We start from the raw sequence: 14318 nt of genomic DNA on the forward strand, positions 1-14318 counted from the left end.
ATATGAAAACCACAAAAAGCACCCAGCTCGGCGCTTCCCAGTTTCTAAGCAACAGAGGAGACAAGGCCATTATACCCAGTGACATTTCCAAAGTGACTTCAGATATTAAAAGCGTGCCACGTATACCTCATTTTCCCAGGCTCGCGAACTGCAATCCACAGGCTGGAAGGGAAGGGCCATTTTTTCCCGCAGTTCCATATTTCTGGGCGTTTTCGAGCCGCGGGGCGGAGGGAGCTGGCGGCGCGGGACGCAAGGTTCCCCACGCGGCTCCTTAGTCCCGCCCCCGGTCGTTCCGGGCCACTCGCGTGCCAACGCCCCGTGGGGCGCGGGCTGAGCGCGGACGGCGATTGGTGCCAGGCCAGGGAGGGCGGGGCGCAGAGCTCCGGCCTTTAAGAGCGCGCGGCGCGGGCACCGGGTTGCGTCGGCGTCTTCTGCGGCGTCCTCCGCTGCTCTCGGAGTCTTCGGAGCCTTCGGAGCCGCGACCCGAGCGCGCCCTCGAGAGTCATGGAGATGAAGGCCGTGTGCGTGCTGAAGGGCCAGGGCCCGGTGGAAGGCATCATCCACTTCGTCCAGAAGGCAAGGGCTGGGGCGGAGGCCGGCGGCGAGGCCGCGCCCTCTCAGCTGTGCCCCGTGGCGGCGGCCCGCCGGGCCTCGAGCCGCCCTCGGCACGCCCCCGCCCCGCGGAGTCTGCGGGTTCGCGGCGCCCGAGGCCTCTGCCCCGCGGCGGTGCGGCGGCCGAGTGCTGAGTCACCGGGCGGGCCCTGCAGGGGCGGCGGTGCGTGGCGAGGCCTGGGCGGGGGGGGTGCAAGGAAGGCGCCCCGGGCTGCCCCGGGGGTGCTTGGAGAGCGCGGGCCGCGGAGACCGGGCGGAGACCGGATCCCTCGAGGGCCTGGGCCGGCGCCGTCGCGTCAGTAGGCCGGGGCGGAGACGTGACGTTTTCTGCAGAGGCTGTGGCCCGTCTTTGCGGGGTCGTTTTCTGGGTCCTGAAGCTTGTGCGACTCGGAGTTGCGCAGCCCGCGGCCTGGCGCGCCCTTGAGGTCCGGGATCGCCGCGGGGAGGGGGGAAAGGGGAGGTTCGTGATCGGTGGTGGCGGCGAGTGCGGCCGTGCCACCTGGGTATGGTCACATCCGTTACCCCACTTTGGGGCTTCCTTTCCGCTCAGGGGTCTGCAGCCTGTGGACACAGCCCGTCCCCGGGCGGGTGTTCGTACAGCCCCGGAGCTGACAGTGGTTTGTATCTGGCTAGTTCAGAGGGCCCTGAAAAACGGGACTCCCGCGACTGTCAAAAGTCAGAAATAAAACCATTGAATCCCCAAAGCAGTGATTAGTAAAAGTTTCTTGTGCTCACACCAAACGATGGTCGTGAACCGGGAGCACCCCAGCCAAATTGTGCAGTGCGCCGGGGGGTATATTGTCACAAAGCACCTTATGTAGTGAGAGCCAGTGACTTTATTTTTCGCGGGGAATAGGTTATGATTGTTGTTTTCTCAGATGCTAAGGAATTGGTTAGCGCTTACCACAGGCGGACCTTGGGAAACAGGTAACTTTTACTTAGCGTTTCCAGGTTAGGAATGACCCAGGTCAAGTTAGCCTTGCAAAATAAGCCAGTTGAACTTTTGTTTGTAGGATTAAATTGGTTTTGTCTGACCGGGGAATTTTCAAGGCTGGTCTCCCTGTGTTTCTGATTTTAACAGGCCAGAAACCTTGGCCCCTTTCAGAAAACTTTGCTGCCCCCTGATCTGGGTCATGGTCAGGCTGTAAAGTCAAAGAAGATGGCCTCGGACAAAGTTGGCTTTTCCTCCTCCAAAGCTCCAGAGAGATCTAACCTCCTCCCTTGTTGGGTGTTTTCCAGAACGGAGCTGTTTTACCCTGGGTGCACAGTAGACTCGTTTGGGGAGCTTTTAGAAAATGTTGTGATGCCAGCTGCAGATCAGTTATATCAAAATCTGACAGGGTGCGATATGCACATTGCTGGGTGTTTTGTTTGTTTCTTAATGTTTATTTTCAGGGGGAGAGGACGAGTGGGGGAGGGGGAGAGAGAATCCCAAGCAGGTGGGCACCAGCCTCGCAGAGCTTGATGCAAGGCTGGATCTCACGAACTGTGAGACCATGGCCTGAGCCGAGATGGAGAGTCCGAAGGTTAACCCATTAAGACTGCCAGGTTCCCCAGAACATTGCTGTTTTTAGTGTCCATAGTAGTAGTGATTTGCATCAAGCTTTAAGAACTTTTAGATGGTAGTGGATGAGATTTCGGAGTTGGAAGTTAGGAGGCCTGGAGTTTCACTGCACTCGCTGTCGGGGCATTCATTTAACCAAATTTGCTGTAAAGTGGTTTTGCAATAGCTCTACCAATAAGCCCACTACTGAGATGGTCAAAAAATAAAGTATACAGAAATACTCATTAATAATACTATGAAACAAACGTTTTATAAGGAAGGAAGGGGCTTGTCTCCCCAAATCTTAGCGAGGTTACGGACAGATGGAAAATTGTACTTGGTTTGATAGTCGTAACACTAGGAAATATATGAATGAGGTTTGATCTTTAAAGTGGCTTACAGAAATGTGAGAGGACAGGAAAAGTAATCTTGGTAAGTGTCCCTGTTTATGAAATTTATGCGAGGGAGTTTTAATTTTATCCTTCGAGTGGTTTGCAAATTTTCTGGAAGAGGCTCTTTGGCAGTTGACTAAATTTTGCTGCTTTCGTTTGCCAGGCTTTGTTTTGCTCCTCGTTTCTCCTTGTGTAATTTCGCCAGAACACTAGAGAATCGAGGCAGCCTCTGAGGGGTCCCTTCCCTCTGGCTGTGGAGAAGTGGCTTCCACTTTACATTCAGGAGCCAAGGCAGGAATCTAGACGTAACTGAGGCTGCCCACCTCCCCTGAGCAACCTGTAGGGCCCCCCTTTTTTAAGATCCAAACTTCATTTTGTTTGTACCTGATAAAAGATCCTTTGTCGTTCAGCATTACAGCTCTACGGTTATGCAAGTGTGTTAAATTGGAAATAAACTGTATTTGTTTGGTCTCGAGAGCGTTTAAAATTTTGGATCAGTGGGGCACCTGGGTGGCTCAGTCAGTTAAGCATGGTTTGTGAGTTCGAGCCCTGCATTTGGCTCTTTGCTGACAGCACGGAGCCTGCTTGGAATTCTGTCTCCCTCTCGGCCCTTCCCCTGCTTGCTCTCTCTCTCAAATGAAATAAAAATAAACTTAAAAACTTTTTTTGGATTAGTTTTCAATTTTTAAAAAGCTGAAATTTTCACCTCGAAGTCCAGTTTCCTGGCTTCTTTTGAAGAACTTGGAGATCTGCCCGTACTGAGCCCGCATGAGCTCAGGACAGCATGCTGCAGGGCCATTTAGCTTATATTCCTTTTTGCTTCCCAGACCTGTTTTACTCATTCAAGATAACCACGTGGCCCCAGTAGGGCTGTACCCTGGCAGCTGACTGCCAGACCCCTCCTGTGGGTGCGGCATTTACCCAGGACCCGATTACAGAGGCTAGAAGACCCTGCCCTCTTGTTTCTGTGCTCCTGGTAACACGGCACATTTGGGGGGTTAACATTCTCGTTTTCGTTTTTACAAAATTAAGCTTAGGCTCGGAAAACTGCTAGTGTATCTCTTCTCAAAAAGAAAAGCAAAGAAGGTCAGCAAGTTGCCATCCTCCTTCCTTCGGGCAGTGGTTTTTATCCAATAGAAAGTCGGATGTTCAAGGCCAGCACCTTTTGTAACTGTTGGCTCTGACTATTAAAAAACAAACCAAACTAAACACCAAGACACCATCATGTACTTCTCTGTGTGTTTGATGTTAGTTCCTAAGATTTCCTTGTGGCGATAATAGTTAACCTCCTTTTTTCTGTATGTAGCCAGCCATATAGTTCTGTTAACTATTATCATTGCCTATGTGTTTTTCTATCTTCGCGTTTTCATTACCCTTTCTTTCTGCTGTCGGAGTGGGAAGGTTATCTAGGTTTGAATGCCTAAAATGGCTTCATAAAACAGGACCTTTGGTTAGAGCAGAATCAGTCCCCCGGGGACAGTGGGACAGGGTATTTTCTGGCTATTAATTAAAAAAAAAAAAAAATTTCTATGTGGAAACTGATAAATACCCACCTAGAGGGAGAGTGGAGAACTAGGGACCCTAGAGTAGTTGTATATGGTTAGTTTTTGGGTTTTTTTTTTTTTTTGAAGGCAAATTTGTATGTTTGCTCTATGGAAGAGGGTCTGCATGAAGAAAACAAAGTGCTATGATGTGCTGACATTTGGGTTAAGAAGTATGATATATACACATATTCATCATGTGCAAACATAGCACATTCAAAAGCATTTACAGGGTGCCTGAGTGGCTCAGTCGGTTAAGCGTCCAACTTCGGCTCAGGTCATGATCTTGGGGTCCGTGGGTTCGAGCCCCACATCAGGCTCTGTGCTGACAGCTCAGAGCCTGGAGCCTGCTTCAGATTCTGTGTCTCACTCTCTCTCTGCCCCTCCCCAGCTCGTGCTCTGTCTCAAAAATAAATAAATGTTAAAAAAAATTCAAAAGTCTTTACCAAATAAACCACTTATTCATGTTACATATTCACTGTGAGGGAGTCAAACCCTACCTAGTCTATAATCCACAATTTAAGTGCTCACTCTATTTGACACTCTGCTTAGGTGCGTTTTCTGGGCTATTTGTTTATATTATTGTTTGTTTATTTTTGAGAGAGAACAGGCTGAGGAGGGACAGAGGGGACGGGGGATAGAGGATCCGAAGTAGGCTCCATGCTGACAGCACGATGCAGGGCTTGAACTTGAGAACTTTAAGATCATGACCTGAGCGGAAGTCAGATGCTCATCCTCAACCCACAGCCATCCAGGCGCCCCCGGGCTATTTAATTGTGATGCTGGGTTCAGGGCTCCTGGGCTTGCTTAGAACAAGCTCACATCTCCCTTTGTGTTGGGTCCCTGGCCTGGAACAGTTTAATAGCTTGCTAGACAGAGGTGGGCCTGGGATTTGGACCCAGATCTTTGACTCCCATGTTCTTTTCCTGTGATTGGTAAAGATGATTCACCTGGTTTCTTGGTTCAGCAGCATTTGCTCTCTCAAACTTCTTGCGCTTTTCTTTGACTAAAGGAAAAGGAGCATGTTGTGGTCTCAGGAACCATCACAGGATTGACTGAAGGCGAGCATGGATTTCACGTGCATCAGTTTGGAGATAATACACAAGGTGGGTGCGTGTTGGCCTGGTGACTCCTGCTTGTTTCACGTAAGATGAATGGTACTGAGTAGAGCTCCCCCTTAACAGGGTGGGGGGAAAAGTGAGTATGATTACTAAGGTCAGCCTTAGGGAAATGAGCCACAGCACTGGCTTTGGACTCTTTAAGGGTGGAAAGGAAGGGGAAGAAGTTGATGTGGGTTTTTTTTATGATTATACCTTGATTATAAAAGAGTCTCAGTTTTTTTTTTTTAGAAAACAAAAGATTTAAGCTACTTTTTGTACCTTCCATAGATCTCAGGTGTTTGTGAGCTGGGGTTGAGGGTGGGCTTCAAGCACGGGAGGGTATTTATCTGCATTGTCCTGTAAGAACAGCGCCGAGCAGCCAACACTGGGCTCCTAACGGGACAGAAGGAAGGTGGGATATGGGAAAAGAATGTAAACTCTTGTTGCTTTGCATTGAGTTCCATTAATTAGAAGCAAGTTAACAGAGGTTTATCGGGTTAAAATGCATTTAGTCCTCTAAATGCACCGGGTAGACTTTGTATGATGAAAACTCGATTCATCTTGCTGGAATTTGCTCTCACTGTTCTATAATTTAGTTCCTATAAAACTTGTGATTTAATGACAAGCTTTGATCCATTTCAAGAATTACTAAAACTTCTCAGGATACTCTTTACTGTTTTATTGCCGCTGCTTTGCGAGGTGTGTGCCCCGGTGGCCTTGACTTACTGTGCTGCTTCCTGTCACCTGGGTGTCTTCTCCCTGGGGGAGCTGCGTAATAGCTGTAAACAGTGGAAACTTTCCGTCACCTGCTGAGTGAAGAAAGCCGCGTCACAAAAGAACTTTCTGCCGACTTGTGGTTGTGTTCTGTGAGAAAGGCCTTGCCTGGAACACAGGAGTGCCGTTGTTCCAGAATGTGTTCTGAACGCCACCGCCTGGGGTTCTGTGAGGCGGCAGCGGCCTTGGCCCTTAGACAGAAGGTGGCCTCTCCTAGTCTGCGGGAACCAGGCAGAGGCCACAGTAGGGCTCCCTGGTGGTGTGCTGCTGGGGACAGGGGTTTCTGTAGGGAAGGTTCGCTGCCTTATAAACTAGGATCATTATCGTGGGATTTTAATAATTGAAGAACCGTGAAGACCAAGCCTTGGCCCTCCTGTGCAGAGCAGTGAAGAAATCAAAGCCCAGAGAAGGGCCTTACCGTTACCGCTGTCACACACTAGTTAGAACTTGTCCCTACTGCTTGCCTGTTTGTGTTGCTTCCTGTTTTTACGAACCTAGAAGTTACGATGTAGGTCAGTATTTTCTCTGTGTGAGGCTTTAGTAACGACCGGTTTCTTTTTAGAATTTATTTTGGAATTCTGATTTATAATGTAACTACTTTTTGTTTTTGTTTTTGTTTTCATTTTTGGCAAATAGGCTGCACCAGTGCAGGTCCTCACTTTAATCCTCAATCCAAAAAGCATGGTGGGCCAAAGGATGAAGAGAGGTGAGTGACAAAGTGCTTAACCCTATTAAAATTATGGTGATGGCTTGTTGGGGTCCACATGGGTATACTACTTGCAGATTGCATGTGACACAACGGAGTAGTCTTCCCCACCCCTCTGCTCTTGAACTTACTGCCACCGCCCACCCTCCCACCCCTAAGTAACCCTCTATCCCCAAGTGCTGGAGTGGCTTACTCCCTGGGCTGGGAAGTGACAAATGGGGACACTCAAGATGATTTGGTTTTGTAGCATTTATTGAATATAGAACTAATACAAGTGCCAAAGGGAATACAGGAAATGTCATGAATAACAGTACTGTCAGCCACTAGCAACATAAACCGTCATTGTGAAACTTAGGAAGCCTTGTAAGTAAAATTTGATACTGAAAATTCATGGAGTCCATTTGTCTGTGTGTTTCTGAGAGCATTTCAGGAAAATACTAAATTTAAGAACTGGGATTAATTTATTTTTAGAACAGGCCTGGGGCATAGCTTTCTTAGCCATGCCAAGAATTAACAGGCATAACTCAGTAACTCAGTTTACCCATTGGTCATTTACCTCTGAAATTATAGGTGTGTCCCCACCCCATGATGCTTCCCAGAGTAGTACTTTGTAGATTTAAAGTTTTCAAGAGCAATGGGTGTAGAATGTCAAGTTGTTTCTAATTTGGATGTTCCAAACTTGTCATTCTGAGAAAGCGGGTCCTGTTTGATACACACTATATCCACCTCTTAGTCCATCCTTCTGTATCTGACTCAGTTTGTAATTTAGCTCACAGACTAGCCTGATGTTAAGGTTAAGTGGAAATCAGTCCTAATCCCTGATGTTTTTCAATGTTAGGCATGTTGGAGACCTTGGCAATGTAATTGCTGGCAAGGACGGTGTGGCCAATGTGTTTATAGAAGATGATCTGATTGCGCTCTCAGGAGAACGCTCCATCATTGGCCGCACAATGGTGGTGAGTTTTCATATAATAGGATATACATACAGTTTGTTCTAACAGGTTCTTCTCACCATTTCATGATTATTCATCCTGATCCACATACATTGTACCTTTAGTTCAGATTAGGAAAAGGAGTTACTTTACTCGTTACAGTGAAGATGAATTACTGATCTAGGTTGGGTATGAACACTGTTCTGCTGAGATGCAGTAGTAAAGTAGGTTGCGTTTGATCAGGTTAGATCTGTATTGTGGAAACAGAAGCAGTCTTGTCTGGTTTTAAAAAGGCCATATTTTCTTGTCATGATTGAATGTGTCCCCCCCACCCCGCCCCCCGTAGTTAAACAGAACGTTTTGTTAAGTCTAAACTCTGAGACAGACCTTAGTATTACTTATTTGCATCTGCAGGTTACGGTCGCTTGTCTGACATGTGGGAAGGGACTGCCCCACGTTACCCACGGGAGCTGCGTCTGGGTCTCGCAGACACTACGTAGTATAGGCTCTCTGTTGCCTACAGTGCTTTCCTTACCGGTGACCCCAGACTTTTCTTCAGCTATAGTTATAAAGCAGAAAAATCATCGATCAGTGCTAAATGAGCCAAATTGAAAATGCTGTTGTTTCTATAGTCCAAGATATTTTTAAGATTACTTATTTACAGACTTCTAGTTCATTAGGCACAATTTTGAGAGTTCTTAAAATTCACTTTTTTCTTCTCTCCAAAACAGTGTTTATTATAAGAGAATGCTGTAATTGAGGCCATTAGCGCATCTCACGGAGGACTAACATTGGCACGTGGTGGCCTAGAAGAGTCATGGGGTTTAGAGATGGCAGCCCAAACCTAGTGTGTACAGTTAATTTCCATTTGTGTCATTGAGAAAAAGCCTTGAGTAGTTTTATTTTTTGCTACTAGATTAAATATTAGTATATTTCCTTGCTAGGATTATTTTAACATGGTATTTTCTAACATTAAGTGGTTCATAAAAAGGTCTTTTGGTATTGCTGGGAAGAGGTGGTAATTACTTGCTAGCACTAAGTATGCTAATGTTCTTAAAACTTTTTAAAGGTCCACGAGAAACGAGATGACTTGGGCAAAGGTGGAAATGAAGAAAGCACACAAACAGGAAACGCTGGGAGTCGTCTGGCATGTGGTGTCATTGGGATCGCCAAGTAAACATTCCCTGGGAAGCGATCTGAGTCCTAGTAACTCCTATGTTATCTTGCTAGTTGTAGAAATTTAACTTGATAAACATTAAACACTGTAACTTTAAAAAAAAATGTAATTCGTGTGACTTTTTAATTGCTTTAAGTACCTGTAATGAGAACTGATTTATGATCACTTGGAAGATTTGTATAATTTTATAAAACTCATATTCAGTTAAAATGTCTGTTTCAACGATCTCTGTATTTTGCCAGGCTTAATAATCTGGGTATTAAACTTAATTGTCTGAATTTCTTCACTTCTCATTCAAGCCTGCAATAAACAAATACACCATATGGCACTGAATTTTGAACCTACTAAAGCATCCAAATTGAAACTCTAAATTAGCTCTCGATACCCCTACATAGAGCTTGAACAGAACAGATATAGTAGTATGTTGACAGGTATCACATGGTTCATAGAAGTCACTTTTCAAAGTGTTTTAAATGATGTTTAAATTTTTAGCAGCCGGTCTTTCAGCTAAGACTAACCTCAACTTAAATCTTGGACAAATACCTTTTGTCAGCTTCAGGGAAATTTGGATGATTTGTCTGATGGGCTACTTAGATTTTGATTCAGTAAAATTAAATTACCTACCTGCCAAAATAGCACGTCCTCCGCTCCGTACACAGAGGAACATTTATTTCATTTGTGCCGATCTGCTTCCGGATTAGCCATTTAAAGGAATATACCGTAGCATTTTAAGGTGGCACCAAGGGAATGCTTAAATGTGGTTTGTGTCTAAGGATTTATACATCAAATTAGTGAATTTAAATCTAGTTCTTAATTGTAAGTACTTATTATGTACCTATGAGAAATTGCTTTTACATGAATGTTAACCTAATTCAGATTTGACTCTGGAGCATAGTTGTTTCTTAACCGAAAATTGTCGAGAATGTTATTTCTAATAGAGCAACTAGAAATAAGTTACAGTTCTAATTGATCATAAATATATGATATACTTCATCAAATGTAGGATATCGCTTGGGAGAGGAAAAGCAAATTTGGAAAAGGACAATTCGTAGTTTTCAAAGTTTTGAAATTGGTGATAAAGAACCTTCTGCTCAGAGTAAGTGGTTAAGATCACTGTCAGAATTTGAAACTATGAACGGATTTCACTAATGTACAATTTGGAGTACATATGTGGGATAGGACTCAAATATAGGGACCTGCTTATGACCTTTCAAGGCTCAAGTGTAATTATTACCACTTGGTACTTCTGTGGGGGGGGGGGGGGGGGGGGGGGGCTCATGTGCAAATAGGATGACTCCAATACTTACAACTGGAAACATGGGTTTTTTTTTAAATCCTTGAAATCTGAGCACTAGATGACCACATGTATATTTCTTTTCAGCAACAGTTTCAGTTAGGGCTTTTTAAAGCCCCTCAGTGGGCCAACATCAAACAGAGGACAAGTTTTATAATTTAAGTCCAGATGAACCTGGAGTTTTTTCTCATTTTCTAAAGTCAGGAACACAAAAACATTGTCCTAGAACCATTCTCCAAACAAAGGTCTTGCTGCAGAGTACTATTTAGGAACCAAAGTAATAAAGCAGCTTCATCTAGGAATGAGGGCAAAGAAAGTTACCTGTTCAACACACTAAAACGAGGACAGTTTAAAAATATAACTTAAGAAAAAAAGCTTCAACAAGGCCATAAATACTTGGATTGTGTGGTCTTTTCCTTGGCACGGAGTAAAGCAGTTTTACGGAACTGCTTTTCTGTACTATTTCAGACATAGGTTTGATTTGGCTTTGGATGACTTCATGTAATAGTTCTTGGATAACCTACATCTATTTTTCCTAGTAAACCCAACAATTTTAAGCAAAAGAGAAAATACTTTATATGTTCTCATATGTGACAAAAAGTTCAGTCTACCTCTGCCCAGCAGGGGAGCTTAAAAAAAGGTCAAGAAAGGCAACAGGCAAGGCTTATATTATAGGAAACAATAAACCATAGGTTGTGTTTAAGTCCTTAAAACATATAAAATAAGACAAAAAGCTTTTAAGCTGCAATTGTTAACCTTGATTTCTTTCACTCTTTTGAAAAATTTAATGGGATGGTAAGAAAACACTCAACCTTCTAAGTAAGTAATACCCAGGTAATTGGATAATTTTATAGTACAAATGGGTATTTTGGGATCCAGTTCCTCCCCACCCCCAGCAAAATTTCTCTTTACAAATTAATTAGGGCAACATTTACCAGAAAGCCAATGACAAAAAAGAAATCCTTGATTGAACTGTGAAACTAACAAGCTTCTCAACATTAAAACTACAAACCTTTACACCTTATGATTGAAATGCTAAAAATAAGTATTACAAATGAAAAGTGTTTGAGAAGAACTACATAATGTCTATTTCCGTCAAGTAAACAAGTCTAATTTAGACTCCAATACAGTATTAACAGCTCAAACTTTGATGGTGAACAATCCTTTTCCACCTTAATGCAGTGTAGGAAGAATAGCACACATTAAAGTTTGTTATGAAAATAGAGTTTATTAAAAACATCCCTATTGTTTTGAGGAGCTTTCACCGTTACCTTGTCTTAAATTAAAAAAAAAAAAATAGCACTTCTAATTACGATTTGTAAACTTTTTAAAGTCAAAACTTTTAAAAAGTTACAGCAAAAAGGGTAATATTTATTCATATTTCAGTATTTTTTGTTATTTTGTTGCTATTTTTAAATAGAAGGGAAGCAATCAAATTGCTTACAATTCCCCACCAACTACCGCGGGGCTGTGAGATAGCAGGAGCACATATAATACAGCATCTGTACACCTCAAGCTCTACACTCCGGAAGTGTCACTGTCACATTGACAAATTCCAGTCTCTAACGAGGAGCCTCTGCTGCTGAGCCAGAATCCTTTTCGGGTTCAACGGATGAGGTAGCCTCAGCAGGTAACTCTTCAGAAGATTTTACAACTGCAGACTCAGACTCCCCCTTATCAAGTTCTGAAACAGTGTCTACGTTTCCCACTTGGCTAATGGGAGGTTCAACGGCTTTGTTACCACCTGCCCTGTCTGTCACCTCAGGCTTCTCCTTTCCTCGGTTGTCTTCCTTTTCTCTACGAGACTCTCTATCTCTAGAATCTCTCTCTCTGTCTCGATGCCCACTAGAGCGTCTATTTCTCTCTTCCAAGTCTCTGTGCCTGTCCCGGTCAGGGCTCCTCCTTCCCCACTCTCTCCTTTCACGGTTACTATTATCTCTATCATCATTACGGTTCCCATACCGTTCCCGGTCATTTTCCACCCTATTTCCAAAAGATCTTCTTCCAAACCTCTCTTGGTCTCTACCTGAATTGAACTGCTGCCTGTTATCATTTCTAAACGGCTGTGACGGCTGCTGAGCTGGTGGCGGCTGCTGAGCTGGTGGCGGCTGCTGCGGCTGCGGCGGGGGCGGCTGCTGTGGCTGTGGCTGTTGCTGCCTTCCGTCTCTGTCTTCGGGACCCCCTGGGCCTGGCCCTGGGCCCCCAAGGCCCGGCATTCCCCCAGGCCTAACAAAGGGGCCGTGCGGTGGAAAGGGGCCCTTCATTCCATGAGGTGGAGGCATTCCAAAGCTCCCGGGTCCTGGTGGCGGACCTCGATGCATCATATGCGGTGGCATGGGGCGAGGTGGCATCAAAGGAAACCGCTGTAAGTGAGGGGGAGGCATTCCCGGAGGGCGCTGTAGTGGGATTAGGCCAGGTCGGGCACCAAGAAGACCAGTGGATGGTGCTTGGAGCCCAATGACAGGACCAGGTGCAACTCCTTGAGTACCTAAAAGAGAATAATAAAAATGTATGTAAAATAATATGGAAGACCGCATTCTGTTTTCAACTGTTTCCTGTGGAGCCTGAATCAAAATAAAGTTCAATCCAGAATCTTCAAATCTGTTTGCCAGTCTACCTGTGCAAAACTCAACCTGAGGACCAACAACCCAAAGCACACAGTCTTAAAGAGATAACATACTATATATTATATAAAGATATGTATGATTAGTGTATAGATAATTCATATCTAATAAAGGTAGAGGTCAAAATAAGATGGAAGAAGAAACTGCAATACACCAACTTTTGGAAAGAACACGTCAGTCTCCCATCTAGAGCCATCACTAGTAGCTGATTGGTAAAATACTTAGAACACTCAAAATACTTAAAACATCTAAGCAATGCAATGCACTAGGCCTCATGAGACAAAGGGCTGAACTATGCTATGTGAGCCAACTGAAGGCTATCTCAGGTGTACTCTGAGGAAAATTTAAGACTTTTAAGCCTTAACTTACTAGGAAAAAGTACAGGGTCACTAACCCAGAAAATCCACTCAAAAGGGAGGTGTCTGATTCTGTGTCATTAAAATGCCTTGTTAAACAGTAAGCCTCACTTGGACAGTAATGCTTAAAAAAATAAAGATTCACACACCAACAGAGAGCTTATTTTTACAGGTCCTTTTTCAAAGCACACCATAAGGCATAAACTTGCTAGGCCCAAATGATGGAATTATGCTGAAAAGTTTGGCCATTCATCTTCTATTCATTCCTCCTAAGGTGGCGAGACCGATGGGGTTGGTGCTGTTGACAGTGACAAGGACTTCCTGATTTTATTTCCTATTTACATGAGGGTTTGCTCACATTTTGGTGTAAGTCCTACAAATAAAACCACCCCATCATTTAAAATGATATGGCAAAATAATACAGATTCTATTTGGGTTCACCACTTCAGTAACAAAGACCTCGCCCTCCCGATTTCTTTGCAAATTATCAACACCACAAGGCAAAACTATGACCGACACGAGTTACTCTAACAACGGAAAATGTTCCAGATATTGTCAATATATTAATTATCCATATCCTGCAGAAAGGCCTTTGAGCAAGTTAGGGGCTCTGACTCTCAACCATCGATGGTAAGAGAAATGCTCTTGTGACACTGACACCGAATACTTCAATGTTAGTGTTTTCTTCCTCCTCCCCTGACAGCAGCTTATTTTTTTGTTAACAGAACCACTTCCTCTTAAGTGCTTTAGCAAACATTAAACAAGTCCTGCTTGCTCCTAAATTTTCTATATAAGCAATACTAAACATAAACAAGAGTTTCTACTTCAGTTTCTGATCGTCACAACGATTGTTGTGGAATCGGAATGGTCCAATCCGATTCTGTGAGATATAAGGACTAAATAGAGTGGACCTGAAAATCTATATATACCAGTTTATGACTCACCAGCTTTGGGAGTTACTTAAACACAATACCTTCTTTCAAATGCTTAAAAAGATGTATATTATGCTTGGTGAAATATACTCACTTAGGAATGACCTTGGACGTGTGCCTCAGAAATATTACCTGCCTCTTATGGAGATTAAATGGGACAGAATATAGAAGAGTGAGCTCAGAGCCTCATCTACAGTTAAACGCTGAAATTTTCACATCTATTTTGACAGGTGATAAATATCCTAACATTAAATATCTGACTTCACAAAACTGCATGTTTCATCTCTGATAGGATCTTATTAACCTCCTGTGCTCTCCCATACCCATCATAGTCT

General features: G+C 44.0%; 2 protein-coding genes across 4 annotated transcripts in view; one reads left to right on the plus strand and one right to left on the minus strand.

Annotated features, from left to right (window-relative positions):
• Nucleotides 1-409: 409 nt before the first annotated feature.
• On the plus strand, nucleotides 410-9983 carry SOD1 (superoxide dismutase 1). Its single transcript, XM_039228862.1, has 5 exons — nucleotides 410-576; nucleotides 5101-5194; nucleotides 6599-6668; nucleotides 7507-7624; nucleotides 8670-9983. Exons 1-5 carry the CDS (start codon nucleotides 505-507, stop codon nucleotides 8775-8777), a joined length of 462 nt encoding a protein of 153 aa, XP_039084793.1. The 5' UTR covers nucleotides 410-504; the 3' UTR covers nucleotides 8778-9983.
• A 1435-nt stretch (nucleotides 9984-11418) lies between these two features.
• The window catches only part of SCAF4 (SR-related CTD associated factor 4), a 59862-nt gene continuing 56962 nt past the window's right edge, over nucleotides 11419-14318 (minus strand). For all 3 annotated transcript variants that reach the window (XM_039228843.1, XM_039228851.1, XM_039228834.1), the window contains exon 20: nucleotides 11419-12559. In XM_039228843.1, the coding sequence (XP_039084774.1) occupies nucleotides 11634-12559 (926 nt within the window). In that variant the 3' untranslated portion in view covers nucleotides 11419-11633. The remainder of the gene's footprint in view (nucleotides 12560-14318) is intronic.

Source organism: Hyaena hyaena, unplaced genomic scaffold (assembly GCF_003009895.1).
Source record: "Hyaena hyaena isolate Hyena2069 unplaced genomic scaffold, ASM300989v1 scaffold_2, whole genome shotgun sequence".
Lineage (NCBI taxonomy): Eukaryota > Metazoa > Chordata > Mammalia > Carnivora > Hyaenidae > Hyaena > Hyaena hyaena.